General features: G+C 37.5%; 1 protein-coding gene across 2 annotated transcripts in view; it reads right to left on the bottom strand.

The window, feature by feature from the left end:
* Positions 1–15041, bottom strand: part of EPB41L4B (erythrocyte membrane protein band 4.1 like 4B) — a 267526-nt gene that overhangs the window by 157409 nt on the left and 95076 nt on the right. For both annotated transcript variants that reach the window (XM_016423826.2, XM_007498051.3), the window contains exons 3-6: positions 14534–14576; positions 12723–12801; positions 10683–10727; positions 7090–7142 (exon numbers count right to left, since the gene is read on the bottom strand). In XM_016423826.2, coding sequence (XP_016279312.1) covers positions 7090–7142; positions 10683–10727; positions 12723–12801; positions 14534–14576 — 220 coding nt within the window. The remainder of the gene's footprint in view (positions 1–7089; positions 7143–10682; positions 10728–12722; positions 12802–14533; positions 14577–15041) is intronic.

Genomic DNA, 15041 nt, shown 5'->3' with positions numbered 1-15041 from the left:
CACCTCATTCATAGCTACCATGAGCTTATCCAAGGCTTCGACTGGAGACTGTCACATCAAACTTCTTCCGATCATTGTAAGGGGAAAGAATATAGTTCCTTCTTACTGAGACCCCTCTGAGTCAACTTTATCTCTCATATAAAAACAAATCCACCCATAACATAGGGTAAAAACACAAAATCTAATTATTGAGGAAATGAGGAGAAATCAAGGTCAAGAAGCATCAAAGTGGCTCAATGGATTGAGAGACAGCCTGGAAATGCAAAATCTAACCTCAGACACTTCCTAGCTGCGTGACGCTGGGCAAGTCACATAACCCCAATTGACTAGCCCTTATCACTCTTTTGCCTTGGAACCAATACTTAATATTGATTCTGTGACAGAAGATTAATTAAAAAAAAAGAAATCAAGGTCAAATTGGTAAAAAAAGAAATCTAGGCCAAGGAATATGGGGATCAGGAACTGAGGTGAAATAAACCAATGTGATCAAGATTAAATAAGGAACAAAGGAAGTCTGGGACAAGGTTGCCAGGCCAAGAACATTAGAAATTTCAACAGAGAGATGTGAGGAAGCACTAAAGTTCATACTTAAGGGCTAGAATATATTAGGATTATAAAGGCAGAGATATCTAGCAGGAGAAACTGAAGCTTATAGAGAGTAATTTGCCCAAGATCACACAGCAAATTAACAGTAGATTTAAAAAAATAGCTGCAACATATTTTCAGATACTAATCCATTTGAATGTCTTGCATGCAAAAAGAAACTATTATTTCTGCCCACCTCAATCCCCTTTTCTAAATCTCCCTCTAACAATTGGCATCAATTCCCCAAGTCCCTCAGATCTTAAAGCTTTGACTTAATAATGCAACAAACATTTATCAAGCCTCTCCTCTGGGCAAACATAATAATTGTTTATAGCTGATAAGAAAGCTAACTTCAAAGACAGGGAGAGCAGAGTTCAAGTCTGGCCTCTGACATACTGGCTGTGTAACCGTGGGCAAAACAAGCTCTCAGGGCTAAGTGACAGAGAAAGTACCAAGCTATACTGTTAGACAGGAGAATCTCTTTCCCTAGGGGCTCCTTTTACCAATGAAATTGCAGATCTAGTTTCTTAATTCTTGCCCTCCAAGACTTTAAATACACAACTAACCATAATACAAACTGGAAAATGATTAAATGCTTAGAAGTCAAACACTGTCCTTCTTAATATTTGATCAGCATTCAAGCTCAAGGACATTGCTTTTAAAAGGTCTCTGATTCATCCTTTTCCCCCCCTCCTATCGTCACCATTCCAGGTCAATCCCCTTGGCTCTTTTTTCCTGGATTACACTAAAAGCCACCTTGTTAGCATCCTTGTCTCCCCTTCTCTCTTTCTCCAACCAAAATATCTTTATGATGATGCCATATCAAAACTCCAAACACCCTGCTTTCATCCACCAAAAATATATGCTGACTCTCAGGAGAAATAGGAATTAATTAACAGAGAGAAGAGTAACAAATATTTTTCTATTTAGAGTCTTAGAGGGTTGGTTGGGGTACTGAATGTTTAAATGACTTGTCCAAGATAACAACAGCCAGTATTCATAATGTGACAGAGGCTGACACTAAAGAAAAAGTGTCAGGCTGAAGAGTGTGTGAAACTGATCACCTCAACAGGGGAGGGGCCCGAGGAGTGGAATCTGGAGGAGGAGGAGACTCTGGCTGGGAGAGCAGTGAGGGTCTCTGGGTCTTGAGAAACTGAAGAGAGAAGTTGGGAAAAAGACTTTCTCCTGAGGGTTACCAATAAACAGGAACAGAATCCAGGTGGTCCTAACTCTCAAGCCAGTTCTCTAGCCAATATACCATATTCTCTCTCTCTCTCTCTAATATAGCATTTTACAGTTTATAAGGCACTTTTTGCTTTCTTTCTTTTCTTTTCTTATAGGGCACTTTTATTACAGCAACCATGTGAGAGCGATATAAAAACAGCTAGAGTACTGGACTTGGTGTTAGAAGATCTGAGTTCAAATATGGTCGCAGCTTCTTACTGTCTGTCTCAGTTTCTTCATCTACAAAAAGGGGGTAAAAAGAGTACCTACCTCACAATAAGGATCAATGACCCTGGGCAAATCACTCAATGCTTTTTGCCTATCCCTTGCCCTACTGCCTTAGAGTTAGTAAGAGAGAAAATAAGAGGTTTTAAAAAATTACTTTGCATTTTATTAAAAGAGCTGGCCATAGTGGACAGCTAGGTGGCTCAGTAGACTGAGAGTCAGGCTTAGAGATGCGAGGTCCTGATTTCAAATATGATCTCAGATACTTCTTAGATATGTGCCTCTGGGCAAGTCACTTCACCCTACTGTCTAGCCCTTACCAATCTTCTGCCTTGGAACCAACACATAGTATCAGTAAGGGTTTTAAAAAATTAAATTAAAAATAAAATTGAAATTAGAATTTTTTAAAAAAGAGCTGGCCATGAAAATTACAAATGGTCACTGAGAAGGTTGGAGGGCATTTTAAAAGGAGCTTTAGAGACTGGTGATAAAAGAAAATAAATTAGAAATAATGCATTGTTGCAGCCAAAGTCAAAGCTACACATTTTAAAATATAAAGTGCTTTGCAAAATCTTAAAGCACTGTATAAGTAATAAAATAATGTACGTTACATATTTATAAATAATAAATAAAATATTTAAAACATTAAAATGACAAATAAAAATTTAAAATAATAATGATAAATATTTTAAAATAATATTTAAAATGATAATAAATAAATAAAAACTTAGAGTACTGTACTATCCTATTCCAGTTCCAGAGAAGAAGAAATTGAGCTTCTGAGAGTTGAAGAGACTTCCTTACAATCACATAGCTATTAAGTATCTGAGCTATTCATTATCTGAAGCATGATCCATTCCCCGAATCTCCTCATGCCAAGACCTGTCTCTATGCCAGAGATCTAAGTGGCCTGGCAGAGTCTAAAATCGAAGATCAGGTCAAGAGGAGCAGAGATGATGGAGAGGACCAACAAAAACAATACAAAACCATGCTCATTCTGGGAAAGGGGATTGGGACTGCTTGTTCTCAGCTCTGACTTATGCTCTGCATAAGCTGACAAGGGCTTGCAGATTGTCCACAAGCCACCAGGGAGGGGTAGAGCCCCACAGCAAGGACAGGAGGATGAGCTTTCTGGGGAAAGATCCAGAAAAGTCCCAGTCCCCTCCCACTCTGCCCCATTTATTTCAATCCAAGTTCTTCAAAGCTTTCCTCAAGTCCTACTTGGTTAACAAAATCTTATATGATTATTCTGGTAATGACTGGGGTTTGCCAGAAACTCCACACACAGGGCAGATGAACCTGAGACTAGTGTTTTACTTGTACCCCTCCTGCCACCTGCACCCCTGATTTCCCCACAGGTCACTTTCCCCTTAATAGGAATGGGTTGGGAGGTAAATGACTTACTGGTCCCAAAGAATATTGCTTCCCAGAATCTAGCAGCACCTGACTCATACCAGGTATTTGAACATATATTTGTTGAATGATTGATTCCAGGGTGAAGAGGAAACTGTATGACTGTCAGCCCCATTAATCTGAGAAGGGACATAATGGACCCTTGTATCTTCCTAGCTGTGACTCTCCCCAGCCACAAATAATTTAGATTCTCTCCTTATGAACAGGGGAGGTTGTTTTATTCTTTCAAATAAGAGCCAACATTATTACAAGTGCTTACTATGTGACAGGCAATGTGCTAAGTGTTTTAAATGATCTCATTTGATCTTTACAGCAACCCTGGGAAGTAGGTGCTCTTATTATCCCCATTTTACAGATGAGCAAAGTGAGGCAGACAGAGGTTAAGTGACGTGCCTAGGGTGACAGAGCTAGTAAGTGTCTGAAGCCAGATCTAAATCAGGTCTTTCCAGCCTCAGGTCCTGTCTTCTATCCACTAGCTGCCTCTGTGTTTGAAATCCCAGCACCTAGCACAGCGACTGGAACATGGAAGGAATTTAATAATTTTTGTCCAACGACAACTCTGGTCCATAGTGATTGTTCATGCTCTGGATATAGCTGGACCTTAAAGACCTTTTTCAATTCTTGGTACACTGAACCCCAAATGTGAAAGGGGTAGCTAAGTGAGAAGGTAGCTTAGTGGACCCTGTAAATGACTACAACAGAACATCAGCCCTTCATAAAAGCAGAAAAAGCAATCAGACACCATAAAAAGACCAAAGCTTTGGGAGTCGGACTGAGTCACAGAAAGGGTCTGATTCCTGGCACCAGGGTTCCTCTGTCCTTGTCTTGACCTTCAGAACTGTCTTTAGATCTCCTACAACCTACTAGCGATCTGCCCTGCTTTTCTGCTTTCTATTCTTTTTCAGCTTGTGTTTCTCAACATGTTCTCTCAACTTGGACCTTGCTTCCTTTATACCAGGATGGGGACCACCCTCTGTCCCTCTTCAAGGGTTCTCCCCATCGTTATGATTCTATCAGTTTCTTAAAATTCCTATAGTGTTTCCCTGTTACTTAATCTAGCATTTGATTCCATAATGGCCTGTAGAATTCTAATTGTTTCATATCGCTCATCTTCTCTCTCCAAATCTGGACCATGGTCCAGTGGGTATCTCTCTAGATAAGCCCTTGGTAACAGGCTATTTCATCTAAAGAGGATGAAAAGTGGGCCAAGAAAGAGGTGATTTTCTAGCTGGCCCTTGCTTGGACCTTAGGTTACTGACTTTTCTAAAAACCTCAAGAAAACAGGAAGAAAAATAGAAGTCTTTATTCCATAAGGAAGCCTAAGTCACTGCTACGAGCTTAAGTCTTAAGACTGGGAATATTGTGAATGAGATGGGAAAGAATCTCCTGGTAAGAGGTTTGAATATAGATTGATGGCAAGTGAGTACCACAGAGCACACTTTTATTCTTTGACTTCAAGAAGCTGTCTCATAATAAGTAATGCTCTTGGGTAGGCAATGGTTCTCTACAAAGTCTAAATTTGGCACGAAAAATCTTTATGATGTCTTCTAATTTTCTGGAGGCCAGAGAGTTCTTTGGGAAAGTATTTTTGGTTGACATATTTTCTTTATTCCTCACTGGCACATAGGAAGATGTTCTGAAGACTTTCAAGGACTTCCTACAGCGGGCAAGATTCCTATTTAATGGTCCAATTTGCTTCCAAAACCTCAAAGGTCATTGTACTGGCCTAGGATGCTTACTGATTTAAAATAAAAATGCCTCTCTCCTCCCCCACAAAAAAATCTCCGAGGAAAACCTCAATTATATGAATACTGATGAGGTCAACTCAGCAAAATAAAACCTACCTATCAGCATTTAAATATGACATTTCTTGTTTGGTTTTGCATTTGCAAAGAGGTAAAGGATAATGATTAGTAAAGAAAGGAAAGAATAGCAAAATAAGGAAGGAGGAGCTTCTCATTTTTAATATGTTATTTGTGTTCAGAAGTTTAATTTATCCCAATTATTTCATCCATAAGAATTTTCCATTTTCCCATTTTTTCAATGTTTGCTTCCAATTCTCAAATCACTTCTATGTTTGCTCTATTCCCCTGGAATTCCTACATCAAATTCCCTACCTTGCAAGGCCTTCGCATAGGAGTAACCTAATTGTCAAATGTCTCATTTTTCTCTATGAGTTTTCTACCTATCCCTTACCCCCAAACAAATTAATTGGTCTCTTTCTTCAGTACAAATTTTGACATTTTTTCTCACTTTGAATAATATTGTTTTTGTTTTTTTGAAACCCTCACCTTCCGACTTGGAGTCAATACTGTGTATTGGCTCCAAGGCAGAAGAGTGGTAAGGGCTAGGCAATGGGGGTCAAGTGACTTGCCCAGGGTCACACAGCTGGGAAGTGTCTGAGGCCAGATTTGAACCCAGGACCTCCCATCTCTCTAGGTCTGGCTCTCAATCCACTGAGCTACCTAACTGCCCCCAATAATATTGTTTTAAGGAAAATGTATACCATTACTCACTCACAGTGCACCCACATTAACCTGTCCTGCAGCATTAACACAAAGGCTCATCATATTGAAATCTTTCACTTTGAAGTAACAGAATTTACAGACATAAGAACAACAAAATCCGTTTCTCATATGTCAGAAGTGGCAAAGTGGTCTAATATTACTGAGTTTCCACTAAAAAAATGTCCACTTTCTTACAAACCAAGAATACTATTTTTGAATATCAGAGACAGATGAAAAGCACTTCTTTTTTGATAATTATTCGTGAGACAGATTCTATTTTTACCTTCTTAACAAAGGTAACTATACATGTGTCCTGATTGTTATTCTTGTTTTTCTAAACTGAATGTGATTTAACTTTGCTGTCTATAACACAATTGATATGAGTCTTTAACTACCTCAAAAGAAAAGATTTGATTGATATCAGAAAATTATGCACTAAAAGGAATTAATCCAGTAAGTAAAAACTGGCAAAATATTTTCCTGATCATTAAATAAAGATTCAGTGTTCAATTTAGAAACTACTTTCTGACAACACTTACAATCAATAATAAAAGAGTAGATAATTAACGTGCAAACAGAGGAAGGATCTGTGATGCTTTGGCATGCGGAACTCTGGCGGGGGGGGGGGGATTCCACCATCATGGGGGCAGGAAGGTGGAGAGATGGATTTGAATCTTCCTCTATGAAATAAAAGAAAAATCCTAGGATGCTGTCTGAGGCAAGTGGAGGATAAATGACTTGCTCAGGAGGTCAATGTCAAAATCAAGATTGGGACCCTGGCTCCAAGCCTAGCACTCTCTGCCCTACGCTACTTTCTCTTATTAACCAGACAAATAAACTGGATAGTTGTATAGCCACATCCCTTAACCTATTAGTGTATGTATGGCTTTATTAATGAATATTAGGAACACTTTATTTGAAGTTAAAGGTTTTGGTAATTTTTAAGAATTTTAACAACTTTTAACATTGTTAAATAATAATATAAATAACAATATATTGTCAAATGTTTAACAAAATGCCCACACATTAAGTATGGTGCAAACATTCAATGGTAATATTAATGCTAGCAGAGTCATTACAGCAGTATCATTACATACAATTTCAGAAAGCAAATAACTTGGGAAGAGTTGCCTACCTTGAAGACACAGGGCAGCTAGTTCCACAGCAGTCTCATAAGGGCATTTCAATCTTCAAAGAAAAGAAATTAGCTCAGAATATGCATTTTTCTTGAATGTACATATAAGAAATACAACTATACCAAAATAGATTTTTTAGGCTATTAAGAAAAACTGGATTACTGTCTTTATTCTTTATTATTGTCTGTAGTCATATTTAAAAACAGAAATAACCAAACATAAAAGTACTTCACAGAGTGATTATTTCAGAATATGAAAAGCAATGTTTCCCGGTGCTTGGGACCTGATGAAATACAGAAATTCATGTGTGGTATCTACTCACTTTGCAAACAAAATTGGATAAAATTAGTGTGGTAGAGACATGAAGAGAGAGAGGTTTTTCAGGACAAGCCAAGATGCTCAATCCAAGGCTGGGGACCTGCCTGTCAATCAAGAAGAAGGTTCCAAATGGAATGTTCCCAGGAGGAGAGGCAGTTGAAGTGGGCTGAAGGACCCTTGTGAGGCTGGCTTGGCTTTGGGCTATCTGACCAAAGGAGGAACTGATTTCTCTCTCTCTGGGGGTTGACTGACCAAGAAAGGAGGCAAGCCTAGCTGTAGAGAGAAGAAGCTGAACTGATTTTGTTAGCTTTTGTCCCAGGCTGAAGGACCCTCGAGAGGGGCTTCTGAAATTAGGCTGAGAGATCTTGGTGGCTTTGTGGAAAAAAAAAGAAGATTTTAAACAGTTGTCCTCTATCTCTCTGACTGTCCCCCCTGTCACAGTTGTGACTGGACTGATTTCCCCAAACCCTCAAATTCTCCCTCATTATAGATTAGGGAAACCCTCATCCCTCTTACCTCAGTTTCCCAATAAACCCCCTGACTTGAAAAAGAAAAAGAAGAGAGTGTCTTTATAGTCCACTGGGGGAAGGGGGGGGGGGGCGAAGCCACAAGCTTCAAGAAGAAACTGGGAAAGGGTTGGAGAAGGGAGGGAGTGAAGGGAGGAGGAGGTTAGGAAATAGATTGATTCATTAGTCATCAGTAGGGATCAGTAGTATCTATCTGTGGCAGTATCTCTCTACTTTTAGCAGCATTTCTCATCTACCTCCATTGTAACTAGGTACCCCCAGGTATGTCCCCATACTAGTAGCAGCTCTCTCTAGTCAAAAGCCAGAGTACATCAGTCACTGCAACAAGAAATAGTCACACAGATTACCCTTTTTATTACATTTGGCACCCCAGATGGGACCTGAACCCACAATCCCTGGCTTAGGATTAGTGGCCAGTCAAACGAGAGACAGAGACAGAGAGACAGAGAGAAAGAGAGACACAGAGAGAGAGAGAGAGAGAATCCAAGTCTCAGTTTCTCTCCTGGTCAGCTTCAACTCCCAGAGAGAGACAGAATCAGTTCCTCCTTTGGTCAGATAGACCAAAGCCAAGCCAGCCTCACAAGGGTCCTTCAGCCTGTTTCAATTGCCTCTCCTCCTGGGAACATTCCATTTGGAACCTTCTCCTTGATTTTGCAGATAGATCCCCAGCCTTGGTTCTTGCATCTTGGCTTGTCCTGGAAAACCTCTCTCTCTTCATGTATCTACCACATTAGTAAAAAAGATGGAAAACTGTAGGATATATTTTTTTCCAGTGATTTATTTGTTACAGGGAGCTCCCAGTAAGGAAACTCTTTTTCCATAAAGAATGGCCACTCTTCTGCTACCTTTAAAAAGTTGGCTATGGGGCACTAAAAGGTTAGAATAAAATAGACAAGATGTGCCAGAGGCCAGCCTGGAATCTAGATCTTTCTGTCTCTGAGGACATCTCTTTCTACCCACTAAGAATGTGGCTTCTCTAAATACAATATTCCTTATTACTGAAGGAAAATTTGCCATACCCTGGCTCAGTTGTTCTAAGTAGAGTCAAGATACTCACAATTCTTTAATTAACTGTGTTCGTACTAAGCATTATTTCAGAAGTGACAGCAATGGTTAATCCTGGGAAGAAATCTAAATTTACTTTAAATGGGAAACAAAATTGTGGCTACTTTCGATTCTTCACTACCCTACCCTTTCCTTTTGATGGTATACATACTGCTTATGTCTTAGGAAGAAACTCTAGTTAACTCAGTCCTTCTGTACAAGAGATAATCCATGTCACCCTGGGGTCGTCTTCTTTCTGGAACCTAGCCAAATACTGGGAGATGGAATTCAATGTGGAAAGGGGAGGGTTAAATATCTCAAGACAAACAGAGCCAATTTTATAATTAAATTGTTTGGCATTTTAGTTAATTTTCCTTAACTGTATTAAGGTGTGAATAAAGATGTAAATGTATTCAATGATCTTCATTTTTCAACACTCACTTATTAAAAGCATCTGTTTGACCTTTTCATATGTACATTTTAAATAGTTTCTTAGTCTGTATAAAACACAAAAGTTCAGCCTCTATCAGAAATGGAAGGAGATCAATTGGCTTTGATGCTATTAAAAAATAGCTCTGTTTTTCAGCCTTCTCTATCAGCATCAAGGCAATGCAATGCAACCATTGGCATATTGTAATTAGAATGACTATATTTTTGACTCTCCTAATGGGAATTGATAAATCAATCACTTTTCTAGTCCAAGTATGCTTTGAACAAGCAGAAGACAAACTTTCCCTTCCTAAAGAAGTGACTATATTGAAAAAACCAACAGGAATCCATTTCTGATGCTTTAAGGAGGCATTGTTAACAATAATGCACACATGTACACACAAAATATATGAACACAATATCAAGGATCAAAGATCTGGGTGACAAGGCTGAAACAGGCAAAAACATGCATTAGACAATCTACTTATTTTATTTCAAATTTTTACATATTCCATTTAGCTTTTCCCAAGTTTCAAAAGGTCATTGTAGGAACTAAAATCAGGATAAAATTAATTGTACTCCCTCTCCATACTAGCAGGTATTGGGGTTATTGACAATTAATCAAAATTATTCAAATATATTCTTAGCATTCATATGATGGAAAGAATTAGTTAACTGCAAATGCTAAAACCATGAAATAATTATAAAAGGTATGATTATTTGGATTCATACTTAGTATAAAAGAATAGTGCATGTGAAATCAAATACTTTGATACCAAAGTAGGTTTAGTAAGTTATCATTAAAACTCAGAGACTAAAAGAAATAATGCTAGAAATTTATTTTTAAGAAAGGAAGAGAAAATGACAACATATAAACTTCTTTCTTTCCATCTGACTCAGGAGGCAACCCCTTTACATTACTTAAATGCAGATGCTGATGAATGGAATATTTGTGTAAATATCTGTACCTGTATACATACTAATAATGTATTTTACGGAAAATAGGACAAAAGCCATCATGAATGGGCCAGTGATGTGATTAGAAAGACTAAAGTGTCTGAATGCACATCACTTAAAAAGAAATTTTTTTGGAAATGATTCAAGCTACACAGTATTTTTTAAAAAGGAAATGATGATATGGTACAAATAATAGTACTTAATAAAACCTGATGCATTCTTTTTTAATTTTGAAAAGGAACAAGGCTAACAGAACTAAAACAATGTACATTATTACCTAGTCAGGGTTCAGAGTTCGTAATAAAAAACATACTTACTTTCCTGAAAGAATGTCATGCCTGAGTTGTAATACAAACAGGTACCTAACAAATATATACAAAAGTCAACAAAATATCATCCTCTACCATTCCCAAATTTCCCACTGTAAATATCACCCCACATACAAAATTTTTATTGAACAATTTTGAACTATTAAAAATATTCAAGTAAAACTTAAGCATTTCTAGAAGACTTTCCTCTATAGGACTTGTCTCCTGGAGCATGTCCCAGAATCTTTAACAGAAATGTTCATTTTACAGAAATGCACAAGATATTTGTAAGCTGTGGCATGGATCACTGTGCAGTCCAACAAGGATATCTCAAAATGCCCTCAGAGACTGAGAAGAGAACCAAACAGGACAAAAAACACAACACATGCATGTGCAATTTTACCAATAAAATAGCAAGACAGAGCTTCTGTGCATGCCAGACCCATAGTAAAGTTTGAGGTTGACTTTGTAACTAATAATTAAGAGTTCTTCCTCCTTTTGTTAAACAGAATTATGTTGCTTTTATTTTTTAAGTACATACCAGAGGAAATGGGGAAAAGCCCTGATTTTGATTAGTAATGGTGACAGATATGAAACAAAAAATGAGGAAGTAGCAGACAAATTAATATGAATGTGTTTCACCAAAGCTCAATGTTTCATGGCATCAGTGATGTTTCTATGCAACAGGTTTGAATGAAAGGGTTCCTGAGTAACTGGGTGTGACACTGGAATAATTTTTTTGCTTTTAGGAACTTCAAAAAAAAGAAAGATGAGATGCAGACAAACTTTTCTCTAAATTCTGGACAAAAAAGAGATGGAAAATGAAGAGTAGTATATTTAAAAGTGAAGTAAGGGGGGGTGATAACAAAGGACACAAAGATCCCTGTGTTTTCTGGAATACCTGAGAACATTTTTTTAATGCTTCAAACAAGTTCAACCAACAATAAACTTTGCTTTTCATATTCAGGGGGATCGTAAGGTCAACCATCAGTGAGAAACTACAGGTGACAGATACACTGACTCCCAAATGTAAAAATGAATCTTCCAATGTTACGTTGGAGTCCTCAACAGTTAAATAAAAATTGCCCAATCTATCTTGTTGACTTACCTCTTCCAGTTTCAAGATGGCTCAAGCCACTGTGGTCTGTTCAATAACTTTCACTTGCCATCACCGGCTTAATCCTTACTCCCCACTTCCCACCCTATCAGATAATTGATTTATAAAGTCACCACTATTTCAGCTTTCTGCCAAGATAAAAAAATCATGCAGAAACTAAAGAGCATTACATTGCAGGAAAAGGACACTGGTAAGAGTACTAGAAGGGGGAAAACTAATTTTTCTTGTGACTGTCTTTTGTCTCCATACCATCTCAGTTTTGAGAGAGAAATATATGTAAGAAATATCTAGAAATATAGTAGAATTGGGTCCAAAAATAATCTAATGGAGGAATAGAGAAGACATTAATTCTAACATCAATGCCAGGAGCTCTACAAAATCAATTACCACAAATTATTACTGTCACTTAATGACTTAGGATTTAAAATTTTCCCCCCTTCTTTGAAAGGGAGGAAAAGTATGCTCTCCCACAGTAAAAATCAAGGTAGCATATGCTAGATCACCCTCTTACTTGAAATAAATTAAGAAATTTGTGGCTGGGAAAGGTTTGCCAGTTTCTAAGTTCTGTGAAATATCCAAAATAATAGCACAATGAACTTATTTAGATAAAGTCTTAGAAGAGTGAAAAGGAGAGAAGGAAATAGATCTTAGTCATCCTAGTCACCTGAAAGATGAGGCAGCAAAGACTAAGTTGTTTAATTTGAAGTGCAGACATCTAAAAACACAGAGATTGGCAGAGTTAAGGTTACAAGAAGACTGAGAAAGAAGAATTCTGAGATTCAACAGAAATTTAAAATAAGTGATGTAACAAAACAAAAAAAGAGGAGGGGTCAAACAAACAAATAGGAAAAGGCAACAACAATGACCAAGAAGACTCTGCAAAATGTAAATGTATAATCAAATTTAGAAATGTGTTTAGGATCATGTCCTACCTTGTAAACTCTTCTCGAAGGTTGTTCGGTTCTGAAGAATAGTATTTAATTCGAAAGTGCAAAACATAAGCAGATCCAACTACACATTTGAAGATGGTTTTCCCCAAGTTTGAAGATCACACAATGACCAAAGGAAAAATAAATAAATTAAATCCATAACATATTAGTCATTGCATTAAAAGGTACAATAATGGAGAGAATAAGGAAAAAAAAAACTAGGAGGGAAGGAAGGAAGGAAGGAGGGAAACTGATGGTGCAAAGAGAGATAAGAGAGATTATTTTGTTGTTCAGTTGTACCCAGGTCTACATGACTCATTTGGGCTTTTCTTTTTTTTTTTTTAAACCCTTACCTTCTGCCTTAGAATCAATACTGTGTATTGGTCCTAAGGCAGAAGAGTGGTAAGGGCTAGGCAATGGGGCTCAAGTAACTTGCCCAGGGTCACACAGCTGGGAAGTGTCTGATGCCAAATTTGAATCCAGGACCTCCCCTCTCTGGGCCTTGGCTCTCAATACACTGAACCACCCAGCTACCCCCCATTTGGGCTTTTCTTGGTAGAGATACTGGAGTGGTTTGTAAATCCTTTCTCCAGCTCATTTTACAGGTGAGGAAACTGAGACAAACAGGCTTAAGTGACTTGCCTAGGGTCACATAGCTTGGGAAGACTCATCTTCCTGATTGCACATCCAGGGCTTTATCTACTGGGCCACCTAGCTGCACACCCCATCAGTGCTTGCTAATAGTTCCCTTATTTCCTCCTCCCTCCCCCTTGCTAATTATCACAATGGTAGTAAAAGACTCAGAAGTCAAACTCAACTCCAAAGCCCATCTCTTAATAATAGCTTAGACAATGGTTCATAAGGGTTAACATAGTGCTTTAAGGTTTGCTAAGCACTTTCTAATATTAATTCACTTTATTCTCACAACCACCCTGGAAGGTAGGTGCTATTTTCCCATTTTCCAGATGAGGAAACTGAATCAAAGAGAGGTTAAGTTGACTGGTCCAGAGTCACAAAGCTAATCAGTGTCTGAGGCTGGATTTGAACGTGAGTCTTTCTGACTCCAGGTCCAGCGGTTGGTTCACTTGTACCACTTGACTGCCTCTAGGTACCACTACTTCTGTAATGCCATGAAACACTGAGGACAACTTTAAACAATTTGCTCTGAAGATTCACTGGGGAGAAGGAGATGGAGGGTATGGAAAACAGAATGTTTCAAAATTTATGAATACTATTGAATCATCTCTATAAATACTTTTCAAAGAATCAATCTTTGAAAAAATTATTGATGTCCTGTTCAGTGACCTCATTGGTAAAATGAGATAAAACCCTGTATAGTTGGAAGGAGGTTGTTTACAATTCTATTTTATATCTAGTGCGCTCTAAGGGACTCTGGAAAATAAATAAAACATATGAGCAAGTATTAAATGCAATTGACTAGATGACATTTCACCATCTATTCATCAAAACCAAATTTCTGACTATCACATGAATCATTGTTTTTCCCTACAGGGAGTATATGGTTTGAAATCTATGAGTGTAGTTAAGCTTCTTTATAAATAAGAACACTCTGATCTTTTAGGACTACTTAAAATTTTCCACACATGGGCTTTAACAACTTTTGTCCAACTTGAAATTGGCTTTAACAACTTTTGTCCGACTTGAACTTTTTAAAATAATTTATTTAAAATTAATTTTTTCAAGTGGTTTCATATTTAATAAAGATATAAAAACTCAATGTATAAAACAAACTGCTTTAAATTAATCCCAAAGGAAAGGAATGAAACAAGAAATTTTCATTTGGGGTTACTTACTTTTCATTTGCTTTTTAATAGGTTTTGAATGGTCCAGCCAGTGCTAAAAGAAAGAAAATAATTATTAAGGTCTAATTCATCATAAAGATTATGCAACTTTTAATATAATGTACATCTATTTCATCAAAGGGGTTCAGTATTCAATAGATGACTGTGCAGGAGAAATTTTAGAAGTTTTTAAAGTTCTTTATTTCCTTCTTAACAGGTTCACCTAAGCATGTGCAAGTTTCAACAGGTGTTTGCTTTTCTACAATGGAATTTTCCAAAATTGGAAAACTTCAGGACCTGCTGCTTTTCATTCTGAAATGAACTCTAAGTTTTGCAAGGGGAATCCAAGAAATCTCCCTACTCTCAATCTAAAATGTTGTCTTCAGTACTGCCAAAGGTAAAGAAGCAATCTGTTAAGAACTGGTGATTATAACACAATTGCCATCTTTTCCCGCCCTTCCTTAGTCTATAAACCATAAAAGGTATCAATTGAAAATTTATGATGCTTCTATTTCTGTGA

The sequence above is a fragment of the Monodelphis domestica genome, chromosome 7 (genome assembly GCF_027887165.1).
Source record: "Monodelphis domestica isolate mMonDom1 chromosome 7, mMonDom1.pri, whole genome shotgun sequence".
Taxonomy (NCBI): Eukaryota; Metazoa; Chordata; class Mammalia; order Didelphimorphia; family Didelphidae; genus Monodelphis; species Monodelphis domestica.
Note: the sequence above shows the minus strand (reverse complement) of the source record. Positions and strands in the feature narration are given on the sequence as shown.